This window comes from Taudactylus pleione, unplaced genomic scaffold (assembly GCF_031769625.1).
Source record: "Taudactylus pleione unplaced genomic scaffold, aTauple2 ptg000129l, whole genome shotgun sequence".
NCBI classification, from domain to species: domain Eukaryota; kingdom Metazoa; phylum Chordata; class Amphibia; order Anura; family Myobatrachidae; genus Taudactylus; species Taudactylus pleione.
In genome coordinates, this window is record NW_028284531.1 from 5,694,674 (window position 1) to 5,721,948 (window position 27,275).

The following is a 27,275-nucleotide window of genomic DNA, read 5'->3' on the forward strand; positions in this document are numbered from 1 at the left end:
GAACTTGGAACTACACAGGACAAAGTAGTATTCAAATTCTTTGAAAGGGGATATGATTTGCAACTCCTCTACAAACAAAGAGATGAAGTGTTAAAAATTCTGAGGAGCCATCTTTTATAAGAAACCAAATTATACCGTTTGTTAATGAATACAATACGTTCAGTCTAGTGGTACCTAGAGCACTTAAGAGTACCTAGAGATTTATATCCACTGATATAAATCTGATGTGTTTCAAAAATAAGAGACCCATTTCTTGCCTTACTAGAGGCAAAAATATCAGAGATCTGGTAGTCCACACGGACATTTTTGACCGAGACGTCATCAATCAAGTCCAGTCTAATTTTTTAAGCAAGACCCTAGGGAGCTACAAATGTCTGAAATGCACTACGTGCAACTATATGTCTACAGGCCAATCCTTCTCACACCCTCAAAATGGCAGAACTTACCGAATCAAACACGTAATTTTTTATCATATATTTAATCAAGTGCCCATGTGCCATGGCATATGTGGGCAAAACCACTAGAACAGCACAAGAGAGAATGGCTTTACATAGATTGGCAATAAATCTGCATTGGCTGGGAAACCTTCGGATCAACCAAAAGGGTCACAAACTGAATGATCTGAAACATCAATTATTCAACATCAGCGTCACCATGCGAGGTTAGAAGACAAAGTTGGAAGCAGCCATACAGCTGGTCATTGGTTAGTAATAACATATGAGATGTCCTTACACAGACAGTTTTGACCAAAGTACAAAAGTGACCAGATCAAGGTTAAATTTGTCCACACAACGACTATGCACAGTAACAAAACAAAGGTATGCCCACAAATGCAGCAGTTTTGGGCCTCTCTGGTCTAAAACAGTCAAATTGGACAGACAAATTACTGTGTGTTAGGGTAACTTAAGCATAACATTTAATTTCAGAGGAAGCATTTTGTGCTGAGTACCTGATTAGAAACATTTTCTCGTTGCTGTTTTTCGAGTTGCATTCTAGCCTCACGGACTGCTTTCTCTTTATCTTGTGCAGCATTTTGTTGTGCAATCTTTAATTCATCCAGCCGCTCTGTTTCTAATACAATTTGTGCAAATAAAGTCTGTTCTGTCTGAACAGCATGATCTTCTAAACTTTGCACTGACTTGACTTTGGCATCTCTTAACGCTGTATCTAGTTTACGCCTCCACTCCTCCTCTATATCTTGAAATTTTATTTCAGTTTTCTAGGGGGAAAAAAAAATAATATATACAGTTAAAAAAACAAAAACAAATACCTGATAACACGTATACAGTCATGGCCAAAAGTTTTGATAATGACAACGTTTACTGCTTCAGTGGTTTTAGCCCTTTTTGTCAGATGTTACTATGGTATACTCAAGTAAAATTACAAGCATTGCATAAGTGTCAATGCCTTTTATTGACAATTACATTGTTTATGCAAAGAGTCAATATTTGCAGTGTTGACCCTTCTTTTTCAAGACCTCTGCAATTCGCCCTGGCATGCTGTCAATCAAATTCTGGGCCACATACTGACTGATGGCCGCCCATTCCAATGCGTGGAGTTTGTGGGATTTTGTTTGTCCACCCGTCTCTTGAGGATTGACCACAAGTTCTCAATGGGATTAAGGTCTAGGGAGTTTCCTGGCCATGGACCCAAAATTTCAATGTTTTGTTCCCCGAGCCACTTAGATATCACTTTTGCCTTATGGCAAGGTGCTCCATCATGCTGGAAAAGACATTGTTCGTCACCAAACTGTTCTTGGATGGTTGGGAGAAGTTGCTCTTGGAGGATGTTTTGGTACCATTCTTTATTCATGGCTGTATTCTTAGGCAAAATTGTGAATGAGCCCACTACATTGGCTGAGAAGCAACCCTACACATGAATGGTCTCACTGAAGCAGCAAACTTTATGAAAAACAATATTTGTGTCATTCTCAAAACTTTTGGCCATGGCTGTAATCTACACTGAATTGGAAGCCATTCATCATCTTCTGAGACTTTTACTTTGCATATAAATCAGTTGTGATCTTATTGGCTAAGGCCTGTATAAAGGATCTATTCTCCATTGATCTGTGAGGCATTTTTACAAGATCCAGTGTGACCACATATGAACGGATTGTGATCCTATTTGATTACCCCTTTTGAATACCCCAAGGTGACAAAACACATAGTGTTTTATGCTGAAGCTGATGGCTACGTTTTAAAGTATAAAGAATCATAACTTTCGATAATCTACAAAGTGATATTAAGCTTGACATAATTATGTAAAAACAGTTATATTAAAAATATTTTTGTTGGAGTTTATTAATATTTGGCCTCAATTTTTGAGTGAATAATTTTTGATGAGTGGGTATAATTACAGATGCCTGTGAAGTAATCAAGCTCATCCTTCTGGAGTTGATTGATGGTATCAAGAGAATTAAGCAACCCACACTGATGTACAAACAAAAATATATTTTCAATACTATTCTACCGCCCTCTGAGATTATTGGTTTTATATTGTTTTGTGGGGTTCAGCAAACAGAGAATCTTCTTAGAGGTGCAGCATTATCAATTTTTGGCGCAAGATAAGGGTTCTTTTCTTGTATAATATAGATAGATTTTAGATAAAGTCATCCTCCCCAGCTAAAAAATTATTTTACTGGACTGCATAACTCCCCCTCAAAAGATGCCACCCTCCCGTTACCCCAGTCCTCCCCTGATCTAGTCCTGCCCCCTCACATTTGAAGAGCGCAGTGGGACTATGTTCCCCTCCTCGCACTTTTACTATCTGATGTGACCACGCCAGGCAAGCGGTTAAGGAGATGTAAACTTTACAATTAGACTTTTGGTATGGATTCAGTTATTAGATAAGGCAGTAATATGCATATACAATGGAAAGCAATATTCTTGATTAAAGTGACTGAATAGTCAAAAACCTGTTGATGCTCCTTTATCCAGCAGTCATTTGCCAATGCCAACTGAAGTTCAAATTGCTTTGTTATCTCTTCCTCCTTTTCTCTCTGCCATAGAGCTTTTGCCTCAGATAAAGATGACTGGTGTATGCCCTCTAGATGCATTTTTAGAGTTTGTAAAGATTTTTCTTTGTCTTGCAGTAATTTCTCTTTCCACTAAAAATGAAAGGGGACATTACTTTTGGGGATCAGGAGATTATTCATACAATTAGTTTTAAACGTAAGTACCTTTTCTTCATTTAGCTGAAATTCTTTTCGCACACTCTCTCTCACATTATCTTCCAGAGTATCCTTCTCTTTACAGACTGCTATATAGCACTCCTGCACCGCCGTCATCTCATTAGTCATGTCATGGATCTGTGATCTGCAATATTGTGATAAAAGTTAGGATGGAAAATAAACTAAGCATGGTACAGAGTGTATGAAACACTCACAAAAAAACCCTTACTGTAACTTGGCAACTTTCTCCTCATAAGCCTGGCACAGCTGCTCCTTTTCTGCTTCAAACTTCTCACTTAACTCCATTCTCAAATGTTTCCTAAGGTCTTCATGATGCTGTTCATAAGTGCGCTCACACCTGGAATGACCATTTAATTAACGGACTCATTTCACATGACTGTAAAACACAACACATGGCTCCAAAAGAAATTCAGATTTATTTATATGAACCACTACAGTAATATTTAAAAAGTGAAAATAAAAACCCAAACAGATTTGTCAATTTTTTTGCGTCACTGGAACCTTATGCTATACAGGGAAGTTTGGGCAATTGATGAAGTTTTACACAGCCTCAACTCCTCCATCTGTATATGCCCCAGCCTGTTGTGAACCCAATCATTCCAACCAAGCCCCACAATACAGAGCAGAGAAGAACGAAACAAGAGAGTTGTTAGACAACATCAACTTCATAACATAAAAGGTGAACTAAAAGAGGAGTGAAATGTCCAGTGTACTACAATAGATTTAATACTAGTAGAAAAATTGAATTATGTCCTTCATTTGCATGGGGGAAACAGGACCCTAGAGGGTGCCTCGAAGTTGCATCTACTAGCGTGCAACATATTCTGACCAAAATCAGGATCTTTGAATGCCAAAAACATTGAATGTGTAAAATTTAGGAACTTGCCAGATCCCTCTGTTTATACATTAACTGATACATCTGCTTAGCTGTGGCTTCAGGACACTCACCGATCTGGTATAAAGTGCCCTCACAGTTTCCAGAATAGGTTTACAATTGAGATTTACAGAAATAATCCATTTGCCAGCAGTCTGATTATATGCAGGTCAGACTCCCCTGTGGGCTTCATAGAGGCCCAAGAGGTTATCTGTTTTACAAACCTGTAGAATTCTATTAACATGGTTCCTTAGAACACTGACAACATTCAACAAGAGAAGAGATCCCAGTTATTCTGAAAACGGATCACAGCCTAAAATCCGAAATCACAATGTCATGATTTAGGTGGAACCTGCACACCACCTTAGGTTGCAAAGAACAGTCCTATTTCCATGAAAATGAGAGACTGGCAAGACAGAGGCTCCTAGCTTTAGTTTAGCTATAAATATAGACAAAAGAAATTCTGTCTTACATGTAAGAAACTTACGCTTTACCGAATCTAAAAAGTTATAAATCAGTTATGTCCAAATTTAATTCCCAAGGAGCTCCTGTACATCTATCACGGCCTGTAAAAAAAAAAAATCTGCACTTGCAAGAAAAAGTGCCAGCTTCATTTGAAAGATCTAAATCTTGGCTAGTTTGGCGCCAGTGGAATCACCTAATCACTGTATCTTCTTTAGAACGTGTAGCATTGCAATAGGTAAAACAGACGAAAATTCCATGGAACAGACAGAGGGTTACGGAACCAGCGTGATTGTTGCGAGTAAGCTGCTAAATTTAAAGTGGCAATCAGTTAAAACACAGGTTCTCAAGCTCGATCCTCAGGACCCCAAACAGTGCATATTTTCCAGGTCTCCTCAGAATCACAAGTGAAATAATTAGTTCTACCTGTGGATCTTTTAAAATGTGTCAGTGAGTAATGAATACACCTGTGCTCCTGCTCGGTGACCTGGTAAACGTGACCTGTGTGAAGGCAGAGTTTGAGAACCACTTAGTTAGAAGGCAAACTAGCCTTATAGAAGTATTGCCGCTTTAAATTTAGCTGCAAACTTATCAAAATCACTCCAATTTCATAATCACTGAACATAATCACATAACCTCCATAGTATTTACCAAAAATGCCTTTTGATATCTTTGAACAGCAGTGTTTTACCTTGTGGTTCAACCAAGAGGCCGTAATGTTGACATGTGGGTGACCAACTTTTCCCAAACTTTCAAAAAAAATTCTGTATGAAAAATATGAGATATGGTAAGAACTTACCCTTGTTATCTCTATTTCTACGAAGTCCATAGGGTTCCACAGGATACCTTGGGGTATAGGCGATGGCGGCAGACATTCAGGCACCACAGAGTTAAATTTTCAGCCTCCCAGGATGCACTGGGGTCCCTCTCCTATACCCCGCCCCCGAGCCTCAGGCCACTCAGTTTCGTAACAAGCCATAGGCCGGAGCAGGAGCAAAAAAAAGAGAGAGAAGACAGTCTGGAACACACAAGAATCACATTCTCACCAGAAGGAGACTGAGAAACCGGTGACCAGATCAAAGCCCATCTGCAGTACAGGTGCGACAGGGCGGGAGTCCTGTGGAATCCTATGGACTTCGTAGAAATAGAGATAACAAGGGTAAGTTCTTATCATATCTCATATTTTCTACTTCAGGGTCCATAGGGTATCCACAGGATACCTTGGGGATGTCCCAAAGCAGTATCCTTTAAGGGTGGGGACGCTCCTGTGCTGTAAGGAGAATCCGCCGCCGAAAGGAAGCATCCTGAGAGGCGAAGGTATCAAAAACATAATACCTTACAAAAATATGGACAGATGACCACGTGGCTGCCAATCACCGCTGAGGCGCCACGTCGAGCTGCCCACGAAGGACCCACAGACCTAGTGAAAGAGCTTTAAAAAAGGATGGAACAGGAAGACCTGTGAATCCATCTTGCCAAAGTTAGCGTAGTGGCAGGCCAACCCTTTTTATGGAAACCAGAAAGGACAAAACCGAGAGTCTGATTTCCTAAATGGACTGGTACGGTCAACTTAAATTCTTAGCGTCCGTACCACAGCCAAATAGGCCTCACCAGCAGACAGGACTGGGGAAGTAAAGGCCGGTACTATAATTTCCTCATTGATGTGGAAACTAGACACCCCCGTAGGTAAAAAACCAGGGCAAGTGCGAAGCACTGCCCTGTTCCTAGGAAAGATGAGAAAAAGGGAGGTCTACATGACAGAGCCTCCCATTCTGAGATCCTACTGGCCAAATTAAGAGCCAGAAGGAATACAGTCCTAGCCGTAAGCCATTTGAAATCCACTGAGCCCAGTGGATCAAATGGCGGTCCTCAGAGAGCCCTAAGGACCACAGCCAAATCCCAAGGAGCCACAGGTGGAACAAAGGGATGCTGAACATAACTTACACCCTGCACAAAAGTGCGGATGTCAGGAAGAGTAGCAATCCTACACTGAAACCATACTTACAGGGCAGAAACCTGCACCTTCAGGTAAGCAAGGCGAAGACCGTTATCTAATCTAAGCCCACCTGTAGGAAAGCCAACCTCTGGATATCCGGAATACCCGAGGAGCCTAGCCTCTAGGGCGACACAACTGAAAGAAAGTATACCATACCCAATGGTAAATTCTTGCAGATAAAAGCTTCCGAGCTCTTAGCATGGACAGAGCCCCTGTTAACTATAGACCTGGAGAAACTCCTAGACCTTAAGAGGGCAGTCTCCACCGCCACACCGTCAAGGACAGACAACCCAGGTCTGGGTATCAGCCAGGATCCCGAGACAACAAGTCCGGGCGTAGAGGCAACAGCTTCGGAGTGTTAACTGAGAGGCTCCGAAGATCTGAGTAATAGTGCCATCTGGCCCACGCTGGAGCTATCAGCTGGAGTGTGCCTCCTTCTTGCTATTACTGGAGGAAGAAGGGATAATGGAGGGACGAGGTACACCACTTGGAAGGTCCACTGGACCTACCTACGTCTATCAGAAGAGTCTCATCTCTGAAAGGCTCCACTTGTTCACCAGAAGATTGAACACCTCCTGATAAAGAGGACATTTTTCCCTGAATGCACGTCTTGACAGCTGAGAAAGCCTGCTTTCCATCTGAGGATTCCTGAATGAACACTGCCGATGATGGCAGGGATATAGCCTTCCACCCAAGCCAGAATTCGGGACACCACTGTTAGTGTCGCCTGACTTCGGGAACCTCCTAGGTGGTTTACATAAGCCATCATGATGGCGTTGTCAGACTGTACCTGCACGATATTTCCGTGGAGGACCTATCCTGCATGCTGGAGAGCCCTGAATACTGCTCAGAGTTCTCAGATGTTTATGGGAAGCACAAAAACTACTGGTGTCCACCTGCCCTGGAACAAGTGTGGACCAGTCACTGCTTCCCAGCCACGGATACTGGTGTCCGTCGTCAGAAGGACCCTGTTCGCAATCCTAAAGGGGGTGCCCCTTGTTTAGGTGAGCCTTCCGCTGCCACCAGGCCAGAGAGAGACAAACCTCCGGGGAAAGCCTATTGACTTTATCCGATGGGGCAACCCATCCCATCCGGAGAGGATCAAGTTTTTCAGAGGTTTAGAGTGAAGCTGGGTACTCTCCACCATGTCGAACAGCAACACCCTGGAACCCAGGAACCACATTGCCAAGTGAATAGACACTCGGTGAGTCTGCAGGCAACTGCGTACCTTTGCCTGTAATGCAGAGATCTTTTCCTCAATCACAAAGATCCTCCGATGTTGGGATATGGATCATCCTCTGTGATGAATCAGAGAGGACCATTTCCAGTTTATCAGTCAGCCCTAACGTAGCAACACAGATATTGTCCATTGCATATGGCACTGAAGTATCTCTGGGGACCGTGGTAACAACAGGAGGTCGCCCGGATAGGGTAACAAGCGGACCCCCTGCATCCGCAGGTGGGCTGCCATAACCCTGGTAAACTGTGAGGCGCGGAGGCCAGACCAAGGGGCAATGCCAGAAACTGGAAATGCTTATCGACCACTGCAAACCTGAGGAAAACACTGGTGTGCTAAGAAAACAGGGATATTCAGGTAGCCACCCTGAATACATCCAACGACACCACAAATTTCCCAGGCTCCATTGAATGATGGAATGCAGGGTCCCCCTCCCGAACCGAGGAACCCTTAAGAATTTGTTGAAGGATTCGAGGTTGAGAATGTCCTGGTAAGGCCCATTGGGTGTCTGTACCAGAAAGAGGATGGAGTAATACCTCGTTCCCCTTTGGGGCAACGGAATAGGTACTATAACTCCTGCCTGGAGTGTAACACCCTCAAAAATTACAGGGCCTTGTCCTGAATTGACAGAAGACCTGTAACGAAAAACCGTCTGGGAGGCTTTTACCGAGAGGAGAGGACATACCTTCAATAAAATACTTCTCTAGACCCCAGTGTCCATGGTGGTCAGACACCAGCACTGGGCGAACTAGAGAAGCCGGCCTCCAACTCTGGGGTCTCCCGAGAGGAGGCCCGTCCCGTGAGGCTGAAGGCTTATAGTCCAACCTGGGAGTAGGACGTCTTGTACTCCAAGCCCGTTCTTATGGCTGAGCAGATTTCCTGGCTACTGTGTTGGAAAGCTGTATTTTAGACTTACCCTGGCCTCACAGGGTAAGTCTAAAATACATGTGATGTGCATGTGATGAGACCACCACAGGCTGCGATAACCCTTATGGGGAAACGCAGGGAGCGTTGACCACAAAGGCTGGAAGCATCTTAGCCAGCCGAGGGCGGTCCCCTTTTTTGTGCAGGCACAGTGACAGAAATGGGGCGTGATATATAATACAACATGCCCTCCATAAACCCTCAGCTTCTACATATCCCTCCGCTAACTGCACATGATATCAGTACATTATAGCTGGAAGAGGATATCCTCGTTCACTTTCAGACATGAGGAATGTGAACGGAGCGTATGTGACCTCCCACACAGAAAAACCACGTTTACTGTGAGGTAATAAACACCCTGCAACACCGCACCGCAAGGGCTGTAGCAGAAGAACAGGGATAGGAAAAAGGCTGATGAAAGTACAGGCAAACAGCGCTAGCATTTAAGTCACATACAATGCACAGATAATATCCTGCATTACAAACACTGCGATCAACTACACAGACCAGAGCCTGGTAGGAAACAGTGCTGCATACACTGACCTTATTGAAGGATAGGTATGCAATGGCATCTGAATCAGCTTCCAGCAGCGTTTGCCATCCCCAGCACATGTAGTGAGAAAATGGCCACCGAGGAGCAGAGAGAAGGCAGGGCCCGGGGGAGGAGCGCTGACCGCTGTGGAATGGCACTGTGCAGCGGGGGAGACGCCGGCTGTGAGACAGGGAAGGCGTTCTCCCCTGGCTTGCTATTAACCCCTGGGACGCCGCGCTGTACCGCACATGCTGCGGCCCGCTGTCCCTGGTGGTCTAGTGGAAGGCGCAGGATCAGTACCTGGCCCCACGCGCAGCCGGTCCCCAGGGAGCCCCCTGCCTGAGGACCAAACAGGACTGTGTTACCGGCGGGTGCCCACCGCGGGACCCCGCCGTTTACCTTGTTCCCCGTGCATCCGCCCACAGTCCAGGTAGCCGGGATCACCGCTAGCTGTGACCCCAGCTACCTACCAGCATCCCAGGATCGTACCGGCATTCTGGTACCGGCGGGGTGTAGGAGTGACAGCATGGACGTCAATACTGACTGTCCTATGCTGGAGCACTCTAGTTGTGCAGCCACAGCTGCGAAGAAATATTCAGGGGCCTTAAAAAGACCCCCCTCTGTACGGTGCGACTGGTCCGGCCAGGCACCGACGAAAACTGAGTGGCCTGAGGCTCGGGGGCGGGGTATAGGAGAGGGACCCCAGTGCATCCTGGGAGGCTGAAAATTTAACTCTGTGGTGCCTGGATGTCTGCCGCCATCGCCTATACCCCAAGGTATCCTGTGGATACCCTATTGACCCTGAAGTAGAAAGACCATTCTCCAGGGAGTAGCACGTTCCTGCTGAGGAATACTGCTTCCCTGTTTTCCCTTCCTTGGTATACCACTGAGACAAACTTTTTGTTCCAACCAGCACATTATCTTGTTTTCCTTCATTGAGGTGACAGGATGCGTGCTTGCCATCTAGATTCATTCTTTAGAGAGCTGGAAATAAGAGTAACCAAAAGCCACTTTCTCTGATTGCTCTTAGTAATATACAGCAAGTCACTGTACAACGGCAGCTCGTGCATTGCTGTGACTGAAAATAAATTAAGTACACTGCAAATTCAATGCTGCAAAACCATATACAAGCTCTCTATCCCTGTGGACACAAAAAGGAATCGCAGTCTAGAAGATATACTGTATAAGTAGAGGAGTTCAATCTTTGCTAAGAATTTCCTTGGTGTGAAATAGAATATTTATATATATATATATATATATATATATATATATATATATATATATATATGTGTGTGTTTGGTTTGCCGTACCACTGCAGAAGCTTTAGCCGATTAACAGCTTATCGTGCTCCTGCAACGGTTTGGATTGGAAGGTCACATCTTATGTGCCGTTTAATATTTTTCGTCCCGACCTCCCGATCTCATAGAAGCCCGTTCAAATATAACCTGTCTCGTGTCAGTGTGTTTAGGGCTGCAGGCATCTGACAGGAGGTCACGCTGGGCACACACTGCTCGGCTGATCGGGAGCGTTTAACCTAAATCAGCAGCAAATCGAAAAGGTGTGTTTAAAATAATCCTAGATTTTTTTTAACTAAATCTCTGATTACAAATAGATCACTTGAAGCACGTCTCAGTTGTCTACCCATGGGATTATAAAGAAATGCAATGGTTCGATTGTAAAAAATTAAGCTAAATAAAATTACAGTACACCATTGTGTGGCCAACTTAATTGAGAAGCAGCTGCACAATAGAACTGCTAAACACTTTGAAACCCTTTTTTTTTTATCATCAGTAATATTAATCTACTATATAAAAACGAAAATTTGTCTTTCTGTCTTTGTATACAAATCCACAGTTTACAAGCCAAGATCGTGAAATATTACATATGAGCGTATTAAAACACGGCAGAGGCAACTAAAAAAATGTGAAATCGAAATGAATTAAAAAACACAATTTTTGCATAGCATTCACCCTCTACAGGTCAGGTACGGAATTAGAAAAGGATTTAGCTTATCTACTATTTTTTTCATGGCATATGGGTAGGGCCTCGGAGCAAGCGTTTTGTGTTGTCATGTTTTGTCATGATCTTAATGTTTATTATCGAAAAGAGCTTTAGCAGGCTTTGCCTTTGCCAGCATTCTCAGCTCTCTGACTATACCAAATTACGCAACATTGACTTCTTTCTTCGAACTGTGTCAAAATGATGACTTTGCAAGGACCCTGCTGTACTGTGAGCTGCCAAAATAGTACAAATGGAATGCATTTCGAAAAGTTTTTATGCGCAGAAAACAAGGAGTCGCTGTAGATGGTCATCCTGGTATCAGAGCAACAGAAGCTCTTGGCCGTGTTTACACTGTACATCCGACAAATTTTGAATGCTTCTATCTCCCCATCAAATATCAGGATTGCATAGGACAGATCAGCAGGATTACACAGTGCAATTGGCAGATTTGCACAGCAGGATATCAGGATTGCATATTTCAGATTAGCAGGATCCAGGATTGCGCAAGTGCAGATTAGCAGGATTGCCCAGCACGATAACAGGATTGCACAGTGCATGTTTAGCAGGATTATGAAGCAGGATAGCACAGTGCAGATTTAGCAGGAGTATGCAGCAGGAAAACAGAATTGCACAATGCAGATTAGCAGGACTGCCCTACATGATATCAGGACTGCACAGAGCATGTTTTAGCAGAATAGCCGAGCAGGGTAACAGGATAGCACAACAGGCTTCACTATGAAGAACACATTAACAAGCAGCCAAAGTACCGAGGCCTCTACGAGGAAACGACTTTATGCACTAGCGATCGGTCATAATGGGCAAGAAGTGTCGGTCAGCTGTGTTGTCTCTTCTGTTCAAAAAGATACTTATGGGTATTCTATTAACCAAAAATAAAAAAATAATTGAAAAACGAAAATTTGTCCTTCTGTCTTTCTATACAAATCCACAGTTTACAAGCCAAGATCGTGAAATTTTACATACGAGCGTATCAAAACATGGCGGAGGCAACTAAAAAGAAATTGAAATCGAAATGAATTACTGTTCAAAAACCACAATTTTTGCATAGCATTCACCCTCTACAGGTCAGGTATGGAATTAGAAAAGGATTTAGCTTATCTACCATTTTTTCACGGCATATGGGTAGGGCCTCGGAGCAAGCATTTTGTGTTGTCATGTTTTGTCATGATCTTAATGTTTATTAAGAGAGCTTTAACAGGCTTTGCCAGCATTCTCAGCTCTCTGACTATACCAAATTACACAGCAACATTGACTTTTCTTCGAACTGTGTCAAAATGATGACTTTTCAAGGACCCTGCTGTACTGTGAGCTGCCAAATATTACACATGTAATGCGTCTCGAGAAGTTTTTATGCGCAGAAAACAGGGAGTCACTGTAGATGTTCATCCTGGTATCAGCAACAGAAGCTCTTGGCCGTGTTTACACTGTACACCCAACAAATTTGGAATGCTTCTATCTCCGAAATTTGCTTTACAGCGTTACAGGTCCTACTTCCTTCAAAGACCTTAGGACTGTTGATGGGGAAGTTTGTCTCACTTTTCGTGAGGCCTGCCTAACGAGGGGTTGGTTGAAAGATGATGTGTAAACAAACATTCTTAAAATCCCGTGCAACGCCGAGTACTCCAGCTAGTAGTAATAATAAAAATATAGGTTTAATACATCAATATAAACAACATAGTACGGAAGATTAGTGCCCTTTAAACCACAGTCAGTAATTAAAGTGAAATAAAAAAGAAAAAAATACTAAAAATAAAAGAATGGAGGCAGGTTTAGCATTCACATTTTAAACAAGAGCACTGCCCTGAAAAAATATATATAAACAAATAAAACAAAAAGTGAAACTCACTTATATCAATACATATAGAAAAAACTTAAAGGCGACATTAAATCAATAGTGAATGACACTATATATTTGAATCTTATGTGAAAGAATTAAGACCTTACAAAAATCAATACAAAGGTATACTTATACTGTACAGCAGTGGTTCCCAAACTGGGTGCTGTGGCACCCCAGAGTGTAAACAGGTTTGTGGTATAGTCCCAAATAAAGTTATTTGGGCTTGCATAATTTTTTTGTCCGAGAGGTGCGTTGCCTTTTGCCTTAGGAAGGCAGCGTGCAGCCATTTACACAGGCTGCGCTGATGTGGTATGCGTGGTATCCCCTCATCCTCCTGCACTTGCTCTTCTGGTCAATGCCAATCAAAAGCTAAATGGACAGACATGAGTGTAACAATGTCCTCCACTACATAACTGAACCTAAGGATGACAGCTAAACACAATTTTCTTAATTTTAGACATTATTCCTGATTATCTCAATAGGAAACTTTTGGCCTAAGGGAACTGTGATAAAAATGCTGAGGGTGTCGAGATTTGAGAAATTTTGGGAACCACTGCTGTACAGCAACAACATTCCTGCGGCAGTCCAGCCCACCAATACTAGGGACAAACCCATATGAAACTTTTTGATAGTTGGCATATTATAAAAAAAAAAGCACTAACAACAATAAAAATCATGCTTCTTGCATGATTCCCGCCCTTGTAAAGCAAGGGACAGGGCCACGATGACACAAATCAGAGCAAATCGGGTCATCCAGCTGCCGGGAGTGCCTACTTCGTTCGGGAAGTGGGCAGGGGGCAGCCATGAATACTGTAACATTCTGAATATATTTTCAGGAGGAGGTTTTAAAAAGATTTGCAGAAGAACAACTCAGTTTCCCATATTTTCAGATATTAACCTGAACAAGCTCATTATCTAGTTTCTGCATTTTGATAGTTTCACTAAAACTGAATACTAAATACAAATACTAAATAACACACATATATAGATATATATATATATATATATATATATATATGTGTGTATTTATATATATATATATATATATATAAAATGAAAGAATTAGTAACAATAAATATAAAAAAACAAAACAAAAACAAAAAAAAAACAAACAGGATTTTGGTGCTTAACGGTAAATCCATTTCTCCGATTCCACAGGGGACACTGGAGCTCAAGACACTGGGGTATACACGGTGGTACAGTAGAGCCTGGCACTTTAAATCATTTAGAAGTGTGACTGGCTCCTCCCCCTCTATGCCCCATCAGCCCCAGCTTAAGAAACTGAGCCAGAGAGGAGACAGAGGACAACAGGAAAACGAGGAGAAGGAGAAGTCCAACGGAGCAAGACCGACTGAAGGAGAACAGAGGAACTCACTGCAGGGAACACATGCAGTCACACAACCATATAATGCAGACAATTGCAATAGAACTAGAATAGAATGTACCATACAAAACTTCAGGTACGAAGCACTGGATGAGCGTTCAGTGTCTCCTGTGGAATGGAGAAATGGATTTACTGGCAACTACCAAAATCCTGTTTTCTCCTTCATCCACTAGGGGACACTGGAGCTGAAGACACTGGGGACGTCCCAAAGATATCCCCCCCAGGTGGGAAGTGCTAAAAGCTTGCCGACCCCGTGACCAAACCGAAACCGTAAGTCCAAATGAAAATCAAGAGCTGAGGATCAAGCGTCCTATAGCACAGGAGACACTCAGAACTCCTCGCCAGACAGCCACAGTTAATTACATCAAGGTACAGCATAAGTCGAATGGAACAGGAGAACGACTATGTAGTGGACATCGGGAGACGAGAATCGTCAAAACACCGTAATCTCAGCTGAAAACAGACCAACCCTGTCCGTTGGTAGCAGAGAGCCCCAACAAGAATCCATAGAAGGGCAGCAACACGAGAACAAAACTCTATAAAACCGTACCAGAGTTTAAAAACAGGAAGACGCAACAGTCGCTGACAGAATCCCAGCACTGCTTGGCATAAAAAAAAGAAATGATATAGAAAATATTTTTATTATTAATATATATATATATATATACATATATACACACACATACATATATACACACACACACTGGCTGGAGTACCCGGCGTTGCCCGGGATTTTAAGAGTGTTTGTTTACACATCATCCTCCAACCAACCTCTCCTTAGGCATGCCTCACGAAATGTGAGACAAACTTCCCCATCAACAGTCCTAAGGTCTTCGAAGGAAGTAGGACCTGTAACGGTGTAGAGCAAATTTCAGAGATAGAAGCATTCCAAATTTGTCGGGTGTACAGTGTAAACACGGGCAAGAGCTTCTGTTGCTGATACCAGGATGACCATCTACAGTGACTCCCTGTTTTCTGCGCATAAAAACTTTGAGATGCATTCCTTGTGTAATATTTGGAAGCTCACAGTACAGCAGGGTCCTTGAAAAGTCATAATTTTGACACAGTTCGAAGAAAAGTCAATGTTGTTGCGTAATTTGGTATAGTCAGAGAGCTGAGAATGCTGGCAAAGCCTGTTAAAGCTCTCTTCGATAATAAACATTAAGATCATGACAAAACATGACAACACAAAAAACGCTTGCTCCGAGGTCCTACCAATATGCCATGAAAAAATAGTAGATAAGCTAAATCCTTTTCTAATTCTGTACCTGACCTGCAGAGGGTGAATGCTATGCAAAAATTGTGGTTTTTGAACAGTAATTCATTTAGATTTTAATTACTTTTTAGTTGCCTTCGCCGTGTTTTGATACGTATGTAAATTTTCACGATCTTGGCTTGTAAACTGTGGATTTGTATAGAAAGACAGAAGGACAAATTTTCGTTTTTCAATTCTTTTTTGGTTAATAGAATACCCATAAGTATCTTTTTGAACAGAAGAGACAACACAGCTGACCGACACTTCTTGCCCATTATGACCGACAGCTAGTGCATAAAGTCGTTTCCTCCTAGAGGCATCAGTACTTTGGCTTCTTGTTAATGTGTGCTTCATAGTGAAGCCTGTTGTGTTATCCTGTTACCCTGCTCGGCTATTCTGTTTTCCTGCTGCATACTCCTGCTATATCTGCACTGTGCTATCCTGCTGGGTAATCCTGCTAAAAATGGACTGTGCAATCCTGTTATCGTGCTGGGCAATCCTGCTAATCTGCACTTGTGCAATCCTGGATCCTGCTAATCTGAAATGTGCAATACTGATATCCTGCTGTGCAAATCTGCCAATTGCACTGTGTAATCCTGTTGATCTGTCCTATGCAATCCTGATATTTGATGGGGAGATAGAAGCATTCAAAATTTGTCGGATGTACAGTGTAAACACGGCCAAGAGCTTCTGTTGCTCTGATACCAGGATGACCATCTACAGCGAATCCCTGTTTTCTGCGCATAAAAACTTTTCGAGATGCATTCCATTTGTACTATTTTGGCAGCTCACAGTACAGCAGGGTCATTTTGATACAGTTCAAAGAAAAAGTCAATGTTACCTGACCTGTAGAGGACGAATGCTATGCAAAAATTGTGGTTTTTAAATAAATTAAAAACGAACAGTAATTAATTTCAATTTAAAAATTTTTTAGTTGCCTCTGCCATGTTTTAAAACGCTCGTATGTAAAATTTCATGATCTTGGCTTGTAAACTGAGGATCTGTATAGAAAGACAGAAGGACAAATTTTCGCTTTTATATATTATATCTATATATCGAGCAACAGAGAGCGCGACAGAGAGAGAGCGATTATATATATATATATATATATACACATACACACATATGCACACACACCTATGCATAGCCTACAGCACCTGGTAATCCCAGGCAGTCTCCCATCCAAGAACTAACCAGGCCATGCCTAGCTTCTGAAATCAACGAAATCAGGCATGTTCAGGGCGGAGTAGAATACATGGTTAGTAGTATTTGTGGAATTACAGGTATACTAAAAATTGTGAGTTCTGATATCATTGCTTCACTTTTTACTAGGAAGACCAGGGCCAGCGCAATGCGGTAAGCAGCATATGCATTGCAGGGAGGTGCCTTCCCCACTTCGCAGATAATGTGAGTTCCAACATCTACTATGTGTCTAATCACATCTCCTTTGTCTAGTGTGTGGCCAGCTTTGCTAAAGGGTATGCGTATACTGCAGCACTAGAAATTGGCGTTTGCCGACTTCAGCGCACGCCGTAGGAAAATTGACCCATTAGAAAATACCAGAGGGAGCTATGAGAAACAGCACTCAGCGCTCACTGAGAATTAACCCCTCCAGCGGCAGGTGCAGACTGTGTAATGATGAGGTCATCATGCCAATGCAGAAGCTCGGTTGTGTCTGCTGCTACGGTTTAATGCTTCTGGCTGCAAGTAAGGTATGCAGTGCAGTATTAGTCAGGAGAAGTATTTATCCATGCTGCGCTGTAGCGCTAAACTGACGCACACACTGCCCCCCCAACCCCACCCAGACCAAGCGGGAAGGTGGAGGCGCGCATCTGGGGCCAGGTTTACTTACTGCTGTAAGAGAGGAGGGGAGTGAGCCGCCTCCGTATAGCAGTGAACCCCCGACCAATAGGAAAGGGGGAGGGCGCAAGAGTCGCTCTAGTATGACAGACGCGGCAGCACCGCACTGTCCGTATACACTTCTACACAGGAGAGTCCGATACTAAAAACGGCGCCGCTAATTGCAGGACGTGCCCAACGCCAGCTGCTATGGGCGGCACAATGTGCTCCTGTGAGGGAGTTATGGGCACCGCTAACTAGCTCCGCCCCAGCTAAGCTCCGGTGCTCAAACCGGGAATTAACCCCGCTGTCCCCTTTGGCACTGCTTACTGTGTCCCCTGATACCACAAGGAGGGACAGTAGGGAGAAGGTGGTGCGGGTATACGGGAGGGAGGTGGTAGCAGATGGGTCTCTCCCAACAGTGACAACCGTAGCATGTCACTGAGCCCAGCTATAACATGCACTGCTCCTGCTAATCAGGAGCAGTGGGTATATTTACATGCTGCTGTGGCCGGGATGGCAAGGAACCCGGACAGGAGCCGGTGTCAGCTGTGGCAGATCCTCGCAGAGTCTGATGACTCCATTGTAGGCCCCCTCCCCAGGGTCACCAGACACATGCTGCAGCAGGCATGGCGATGCCCTTCCCGGCGGCTCCCTCGTAGCAGGCAGACTGCCACAGCAAGCAGTCTGCCTATCCTCAATGCTTGTTTACAAAAATAACAACAACTACTAAAGATAAAAAAAATATATATAAAAAAGGCTGGAGACAGCCTAATGTGCATCGGCTCTTACGGGTATAATTACTCCTGGCTCCTACCCCTCATACAGAGGGGTAGGAGCCAGTCACATTTTTAGATTATTAAATGTGCCAGGCTCTACTCTACCACCATTTATACCCCAGTGTCTTAAGCCCCAGTATCCCCTAGTGGATGAAGGAGAAATGCACATTTATATTGTTTCTAATTCTTGCATTATATATAGGCTATTTAGTATTATATGTAGTAAACTTGACTGTGTACCTAATTTTACACTATAGACTATATTGTAACAACTACTTGAATTTGTTTCGATTGTTAATATTTGCTTGATTTGCATTTCTCTCTTTGCAGGTAAGTGTTGCCTACGGTTTGTGTGTCTATATGCATAGTGTTTTTGTAACTATGGCGATGGTGTACACATATGCATGACAGCCGGCGTGACGTGCGTGATGACGTCACCTCATGTGCGCCGCCAATCTGGTGTGTAGTCCCGCCCCTGGCAAATGGCGCTCAGAGCACTGGGTGTTTGTAGACATAAGTGTTAAGTCCCTGAGCGCACCTCCAAAAAGCAGCTGGTAGTCACTAACTGGGGGTATCCCTTACCCCTGGGAAGTGTAGATCAAAAATATGAGATATGGTAAGAACTTACCTTTGTTATCTCTATTTCTACGAAGTCCATAGGGTTCCACAGGATACCTTGGGGTATAGGCGATGGCGGCAGACATCCAGGCACCACAGAGTTAAATACTTCTCCATCCTCCCAGGATGCACTGGGGTCCCTCTCCCATACCCCGCCCCCGAGCCTCAGGCACTCAGTTTCGTCACAAGCCATAGGCCGGAGGAGGATAAAGAGAGAGAGAAGTCTGGAACACACAAGAATCACATTCTCACCAGAGGGAGACAGAAAAACCGGTGACCAGAACCACAGCCCATCTGCAGTACAGGTGCGACGGGGCGGGAGTTCTTTGAAACCATATGGACTCCGTAGAAATAGAGATAACAAAGGTAAGGTCTTACCATATCTCATATTTTCTACATCAGGGTCCATAGGGTATCCACATGATACCTTGGGGATGTCCCAAAGCAGTATCCTTCAAGGGTGGGGACGCTCCTGTGCTGAGAGGAGAATCCGTCGCCCGAAGGAAGCATTCTGAGAGGCGTAGGTATCAAAAGCATAATACCGTACGAAAGTATGGACAGATGACCACGTGGCCGCCCTGCAAAGCTGAACAGCTGAGGCGCCACATCGAGCTGCCCACGAAGGACCCACAGACCTAGTGGAATGAGTCTTAACAGAAGATGGAACAGGAAGGCCCTCGTGAGCAAAAGCTTCAGAGATAGCCAGTCAAATCCATCCTGCCAATGTTTGTTTAGTGGCAGGCCAACCTCTTTTATGGAAGCCATAAAGGACAAACAAAGAGTCTGACTTCCTATAGACAGCAGTGCGGTCCACATAGATTTTCAAAGCCCGCACCACAGCCAAGGTGGCCTCACCAACCGAAAGGTCCAGTGAAGTAAACTATGGTACAATAATTTCCTCGTTGATATGGAAACTAGATACCACCTTTGGAAGAAACCCAGGACGAGTGCGCAGCACAGTCCTGTGTCTATGACAAATTAGAAATGGAGGTCTGCATGAGAGAGCTCCCAATTCTGAAACCCTTCTGGCCGAAGCAATAGACAGAAGGAATACAGTCTGAATGGGTAGCCATTTCAAATCCACTGAACCCAGTGGTTCAAATGGCGGACCTTGAAGAGTTTTCAAGACCACAGCCAGATCCCATGGTGCCACAGGTGGAACAAAGGGAGGCTGAATAAGAAGCACCCCTTGCATAAAGGTGCGGACATCAGGAAGCATAACATCATCCTACGATAAAACCACACTGAAAGTGCAGACACCTGTACCTTCAGGGAAGCTAGACGAAGACCCTGGTCTAAACCCGCCTGTAGGAAGGCCAGAACCCTGGACAATCTGAACACCTGAGGAGCATAGCCTCTAGTGCGACACCACTGGAAGAAAGCCCGCCACACTCTATGGTAGATGTTGGCAGATGAAGGCTTCCAAGCTCTCAGCATGGTGTTGACCACAGAGCTGGAGAAACTTCTGGACCTCAAGAGGGCAGTCTCAATAGCCCTGCCGTCAAAGACAGCCGACTCAGGTCCGGATGAAGGCAAGGACCCTGAGACAGCAGGTCCTGACGTTGAGGCAACAACAGCGGAGTGTCCACTGAGAGACCCTGAAGATCCGTGTACCAGTGCCGCCTGGGTCACGATGGATCAATCAGCAGTAGCATGCCGCCTTCTTGCATGAATTTGCGTATCACTCAAGGAAGAAGGGAGAACGGAGGGAAGAGGTACGCATACTGGAAGGTCCACTTGACCACCAGAGCAGCCACTAGACAAGCCTTTGCGTCTCTTGTTCTTGACCCGAACATCGGCAGTTTGTTGTCATGTCGTGAGGCCATGGAGATCTATCTCTGGAAGGCCTCACGTGTTCACCAGAAGCTGACACACTTCCTGGTGAAGAGACCAATCTCCTGGATGCACGTCTTGACTGCTGAGAAAGTCTGCTTCCCAGTGGAGAACTCCTGGTATGAACACTGCTGATATTGAGGCGAGATGCTTTTCCGCCCATACTAGAATGCGGGACAACTCTGTCAGAGCCGCCTGACTGCGAGTCCCTCCGTGGCGGTTTATGTATGCCACCGTGGTGGCGTTGTCCAACTGTACCTGCAAAGGTTTTCCCTGCAAGACCTGTCTTGCTTGCTGGAGAGCCTTGAATACTGCCCGCAGTGTCAATATGTTTATTGGAAGAGCAGCTTCTACCGATGTCCACCTTCCCTGAAAGAAGTGTGGACCCATCACTGCTCCCCAGCCCCGGAGACTGGCATTCGTCGTCAGAAGGGCCCAGTCTGCGATCCAAAAGGGGAGTCCCTTGTTCAGGGGAACAGTCTGTAGCCACCAGGCCAGAGATAATCGCACCTCCGGGGAAAGCACAATAGTCTGTGTCTTTATCCTTTGGGGCGACGCATTCCATCTGGAGAGGATCAGCTTCTGCAGAGGTCTCGAGTAAAACTGGGCAACCTCCACCATGTCGAATATGGATACCATGGGTCCCAGTAACCTAATTTCCGAGTGAATAGACACCCGGCGACTCTGCAGGCAAAGACGGACCTTTGCCTGTAACGCAGAGATCTTTTCTCCAGTCACCAAGATCCTCTGATGTTGGGAATCCAACAGAGCTCCTAGATGGAGCATCCTCTGAGATGGTACCAGGGAGGACTTCTTCCATTTTATCAGCCAGCCGCGAGACTGCAATACAGAGACTGTTAGTTGCAGATGGCGCTGAAGTTTCTCTGAGGACTCCGCCAGTAACAGGAGATCGTCCAGATAAGCTAACAGGCGGACTCCCTGCAACCGCAGGTGAGCTGCCATAACGGCCATAACTTTGGTGAACACCCGTGGTGCTGTAGCCAAACCGAAGGGCAGAGCCTGAAACTGGAAGTGGTCCTTGACCACTGCAAATTTGAGGAAGCACTGGTGTGCTGGGACAATAGGGATATGCAGGTAAGCATCCTGAATATCCAGCGACACCATGAAAGCCCCAGGTTCCACTGCTAAAATAATGGAACGCAGGGTCTCCATCCTGAACCGAGGAACCCTCAGAAATTTGTTGAGGGATTTGAGGTTGAGTATTGGCTGGCAGGACCCACTGGGTTTCTGCACCAGAAAAAGATTGGAGTAATACCCCAATCCCTTCTGAAACAAAGGAACTGGCACTATAACTCCATTCTGGAGCATCGAGTGCATTACCTTCTTGAGTTCCTGGGCCTTGTCCTGATTAGACGGAAGGCCCGTGGTGAAAAAACGTCGGGGAGTCCTCCTGCGGAAGGAGAGGGCGTACCCCTGAGAGACCACTTCTCCGACCCATGTGTCGGAAGTGGTCAGACACCAGCTTTTTGGGCGAATGTCAGAAGTCTGCCTCCCACTTTGAGGTCCCCCAAAGAGAGGCCCATCCCATCAGGCCGAAGGTGGCAGTCCTCCTAGGAAAGGACTGTACCCTGGGTCTGTTCTGCGTTCTGTAGGCCCTTTTTGGAATCAGCATCCGCCTTCCAAGAACGCAGCCACAGGATACGACGAGCCGCCACTGCTGCCGAGGAGATCTTGGACGCCATGAGGCCCATATCTAAAGCTGCCTCATTAATGTAGGTAGCTGAGTCCCTTAAATTACCCACCAACTCCACCTGTTCAGGTGACGAGTCTGGGTCCAGGGATGCCTCCAAGGTATCAGCCCAGTGCTCCATAGCTCTTGCCACCCAGCACACGGCCAAAGCCGGCCTGGACACGCCTCCTGCAAGGGAATATTTCTACCCTGCGATCTGTTGGATCCTTTAAGGTGGACATAGAGGGCATAGGCAACGTAGCACTCTTTACTAGACATGTAAACCCACTTGTGGCGGGTTATTACATTTTGCAAAATAATTATCTGCAAAAGGGTATGCCACCGCAAACCATCTAGGGGGCTGGTAGCGCTTACCCGGCGTTTTCCACGCCTCCTCTAAATGATCCACTAGCTGATCAGATAGGGGAAACACTGTAGTATCACTTTTAATATCCTTGAAAAAGACATTTTGATTTAGCTACAGGAGGAGCGCCATGATCAATAACCAAGGCTGTGCGCACCGCACGTATGAGCCATCATCTGTCGCCACAGCATCCTGATCTTGATGAGGTTGCAGCAGACGCTTCTGCGCCCGCACAGACGACTAGCCCTGTAACACCTCTGACAGCTGTTGTACTGAGGTAGACAGTGAATTAGCCCACGCAGGCTCATGGATGACCTGAGGGGGTGACAACGGGAAACTCCGCATAGGGGACGACACCATAGACTGCTGTAAGACCCCCATCTGGGGACACGCAGGGGTTGTCGTTAACTGGCCCACCAGGATAGTAAGTGCCGCAGCAAAACAAGCCCATGGTAGCTCCTGCACAGGTGTAGTGACAGAAATCGGCCGTGCCACCGCAGGCACGCCTTACATAATCCATCAGAGTTACCATCACCCTCTGCCAATGGTACCTTGCATACAGTACACTGAGGCGGAATGGGGAAATCGTTCTCACTGTCAGACATACTGAGTGTGTGACCACCGCCCTTCACAACAAGGGCTTGTTAGCTGAGAAGAAAAACAGGGATAGGGAAAATAGCTGACAGTATGTGAAAGTAACAGACAGCAGCGATAGCCCAAAGTCACATACAATGCAGAATATTGAAAACCCTGCAGTATCTGCGCTTCATCAACTAACCAGACCTCAGCCTGGTAGGAAACAGCACTGCATACACTGACCTTGCACCGGAGGAGAGGTATGCAGGGGGACCCAGACCACGATGCCCGCGTTAACAGTTTCCAGCAGTGTTTGCCACATGTATTAAAATGACCACTGACGAGCAGAGGGAGGGCTGGTCCGGGGGCGGAGCGCATGCAGATGCTTAACCACCTTGTGGAGAGGCCGTGTGCAGCGGGGGAGGCGCAGGCTGCTTAGCAGGGAAAGCGCGCTCCCCTGGCATGCATTTAAACCCCTGGGACGCTGGACATTTACTGTTTCTGTCCAGTCCTCAGTCCCAGGGGGTAGCGGAAAGCGCAGGGATCAGTAGCCTGGTTCCACACTGCAGCCAGTCCCCAGGGAGACATCTGCCTGGGGACTAAGAACTGTGCTATTCGGCTGGGACCCACCGCGGGACCTTGCCGCTTACCTGAACCCCCGTAAATCCGGCCATAGTCCGGGCAACCGGGGCCACCGCTAGCTGTGATCCCAGTCACCCACCAGCATCCCCGGATCAGTACCGGCGTTCTGGTACCAGCGGGGTGTAGGAGCGACGACATGGACGTTAGTACAGACTGTCCATGTTGTCTGCTCGTTAGATGTGCAGCCACAGGTGCATTGAAGACCTTCAGGGGCCTGCAGACCCCCACACTGTACGGTGCATCCGACTTCGGCCAGGCACCGACGAAAACTGAGTGCCTGAGGCTCGGGGGCGGGTATAGGAGAGGGACCCCAGTGCATCCTGGGAGGATGGAGAAGTTTTTAACTCTGTGGTGCCTGGATGTCTGCCGCCATTGCCTATACCCCAAGGTATCCTGTGGATAACCCTATGGACCCTGATGTAGAAATATTATTAAAGTGTGGTGACACTAGCGCTGATGGTAGAATGAATCACAACTGATTAGAGAAAAGGAGAGTTATGGTAAAACTTACCTTGGTTAATGCTCTTTCTTCGAAGTCCTTAGGAGTGTAGGTGGGACCTGGAGAACTGGACACCAACAGCAAAGCTTTTCAAACCCGGGATGCTTCGGTCCTTCCCCCTATACCCCGCCCACAGCCTGAGGGCACTTCGGTTTTGTTAACAAGCCCAAGGCAGGAGCAGGATATGAGAGAAGGAAGACTGATACACTGAGGAATCATACTCTCACACAGAGAAGGGAACAAGTGACCAGGAGAAGGAACCCATAGAAGTTAGGAGCGTCAGGGCAGGTTCCCTGTGGACCCTATGGACGTCGAATAAAGTTAATCAAGGTAAGTTTTACCATAAATCATCTTTTCTTCTTCAGGGTCCATAGGGCTCTACAGGGAGACATTGGGGATGTCCCAAAGCAGTTGTTCAAGGGCGGAAACGCTCCTGGGCTGATAGGATGCTTCCTTCGGGCGTAGGGTTCTCCTGAGAGGCAAATGTATAAAAGGCATAAAACCTAAGAAAAGTGTGAACAGAAGACCAGGTGGGTGCCTTGCATAGCTGTTCAGCTGAGGAGCCACGCCGGGCTGTCCACGAGCGACCCACAGAGCGAGTAGAATGAGCAGATACTGAAGCACAGGAAGGCCAGTCTGCATTTAAGCCTATGAGATAGTTATGCAAATACCATCTGGCCAAAGTCTGTTAGCTGGCCATCCCTTCTTGTGGAATCCATATAGTACAAAGAGGGCGTCCGATTTCCTGATGGAAGCAGTGCGGTTCACGTAGATCTTCAGAGCACGGACCACATCCAACGAGGCCTTTGAGAGGGTATTATGGAAGAATTTTCCAGTTGATCAGCCAACCATGCATTTGAAGAAAGGCAATGGTTACCTGTATATGGCGGTGAAGAGTCTCTGGGGAGCTGGCCAACAGCAAGAGATCGCCCATGTATGGGAGCAGTCTCATCCCTTGACAAAGAGAGACCGCCATAACTGCCATGATCTTGGTAAAGACCCGGGGGGCCGTTGAAAAGCCAAAAGGCAGAGCCTGAAATTGGTAATGTTGCTGTAGTATAGTAATCCGGAGATATTGTTGATGAGAAGGTGCTATAGGTACATGTAGGTAAACAACCTGGATGTCTAGAGATACCATAAAATCCCCAGGCTTCATAGCTACGATAATGGAAAGGAGGCTTTCCATACAAAACCTGGGCACCCCGATAAACTTGTTCAGAGATTTGAGGATAGGCCGATGAGACCCATTGGCTTCTGAACTAAGAAAAGGGTAGAATAATAGCCGTTGCCCAGTTGTGAGGAGAACCAAATTATTACTCCTAAATTCAGTAAAGACTGAATGGCTTTTTGGAGAAGCAGGGCCTTGGTGGGTCCGATGGAGATCCTGTGCAAAAGAACTGTTGGGGGAGTCGCCTCAGGAATAAGATGACTTATCCGTGGGAGACTACTTCCCTCACCCAGGCATCTGACGTGGTTTGATGCAATGCCTGGGCGAATTGAACAAGTCGACCTCCCACCCTGGGAGCCCCCAGGGAGAGGCCCACCCAGTCAGGCTGTAGGCTTATCCTCAGACTTGGCAGGTAGACGTCTAGTAGCGGAGGCCTGTTTGGCCCTAGGCTTGGAGGCCTTGGTTGATGTCTGTTGCCGTGGAAAAGACTGACCCTTGGCTTTTCCTTGAGGGCGAAAGGACCAAAAGGATGACGTCCAATGCTTTGTATTATATGCAGAGGGCAGGAACGCCGTCTTGTTAGCCGCCAAAGTAGTCACAATTGTATCCAATTCTGTACCAAATAGGATGTCTCCTGCATAAGGGAGAGACTCTAGAGCCCATTCTGATTACGAATCATCTTTCCAGGAACGTAGCCAAAGAATTTGGCGGGCCACTACCAATGTGGCAGATATCCTGGAAGCCATAGAAAGCCGTATCCATAGCGGCTTCACCTAAGTAGGAGGCTGTATTTCTAATGTGAGATATGTAGGACAGCTGTTCCCTTGAAGCATTAGAGGGAAAGGTCTCTTCTAGGGCTTCTGCCCAACTCTCAATGGCATTTGCCACCCAGGCCGTAGCCCTAACAGGACGAGTAATAGCTCCTGTAAGAGTATATAGATTTATGACTAGCTTCTATACGTCTATCTCTAGTCTCCTTCAAGGAGGATGCAGTATGAATGGGTAAGGTGGCATTTTTAACCAGGCGTGTTACATGAGAATCCACTGCTGGGGGAACTTCCCATTTAGTACAATCAGTAGCTGGAAGAGGGTAAAAGAAACAACAGTTTTAAAATTCGAAACCTTTTACAGGCATATTCCAAGCTTCACTCATGTGATCAGATAGCTGGTCAGAGTGAAGAAACTCTGGTAAAAACTTTTTGTTGCTTAAAAAGTGCATGTTTTTTTCTTAGGAGCGGGTTCATTCTCTTCTATTTGTAGAATAGTTTTAACAGCTCTCACAAGAGCAGATATATTTACAGTCCGGTGCATAAATATTGGGACATGGACGGAATTTTCATATTTTGGCCTCTATTCACCACCACAATGGCTTTGAAATGAAACAAACAAGATGTGTTTTAACTGCAGACTTTCAGATATAATTTGAGGGTAATTACATCCAATTCAGGTGAACGGTGTAGGAATTACAACGGTTTCTATATGTGCCTCCCACTTTTTAAGGGGCCAAAAGTAATGGGACTATCAACTCAAAAGCTATTTCATGGACAGGTGTGGGCT

The 27,275-nt window shown here is 45.5% G+C and overlaps 1 protein-coding gene across 5 annotated transcripts in view; it reads right to left on the reverse strand.

Annotated features, from left to right (window-relative positions):
* Positions 1-27,275, reverse strand: part of CEP152 (centrosomal protein 152) — a 131,686-nt gene that overhangs the window by 59,525 nt on the left and 44,886 nt on the right. For all 5 annotated transcript variants that reach the window (XM_088472797.1, XM_088472798.1, XM_088472794.1 and 2 more), the window contains exons 16-19: positions 3,399-3,527; positions 3,179-3,314; positions 2,915-3,106; positions 950-1,219 (exon numbers count right to left, since the gene is read on the reverse strand). In XM_088472797.1, the coding sequence (XP_088328923.1) occupies positions 950-1,219; positions 2,915-3,106; positions 3,179-3,314; positions 3,399-3,527 (727 nt within the window). The remainder of the gene's footprint in view (positions 1-949; positions 1,220-2,914; positions 3,107-3,178; positions 3,315-3,398; positions 3,528-27,275) is intronic.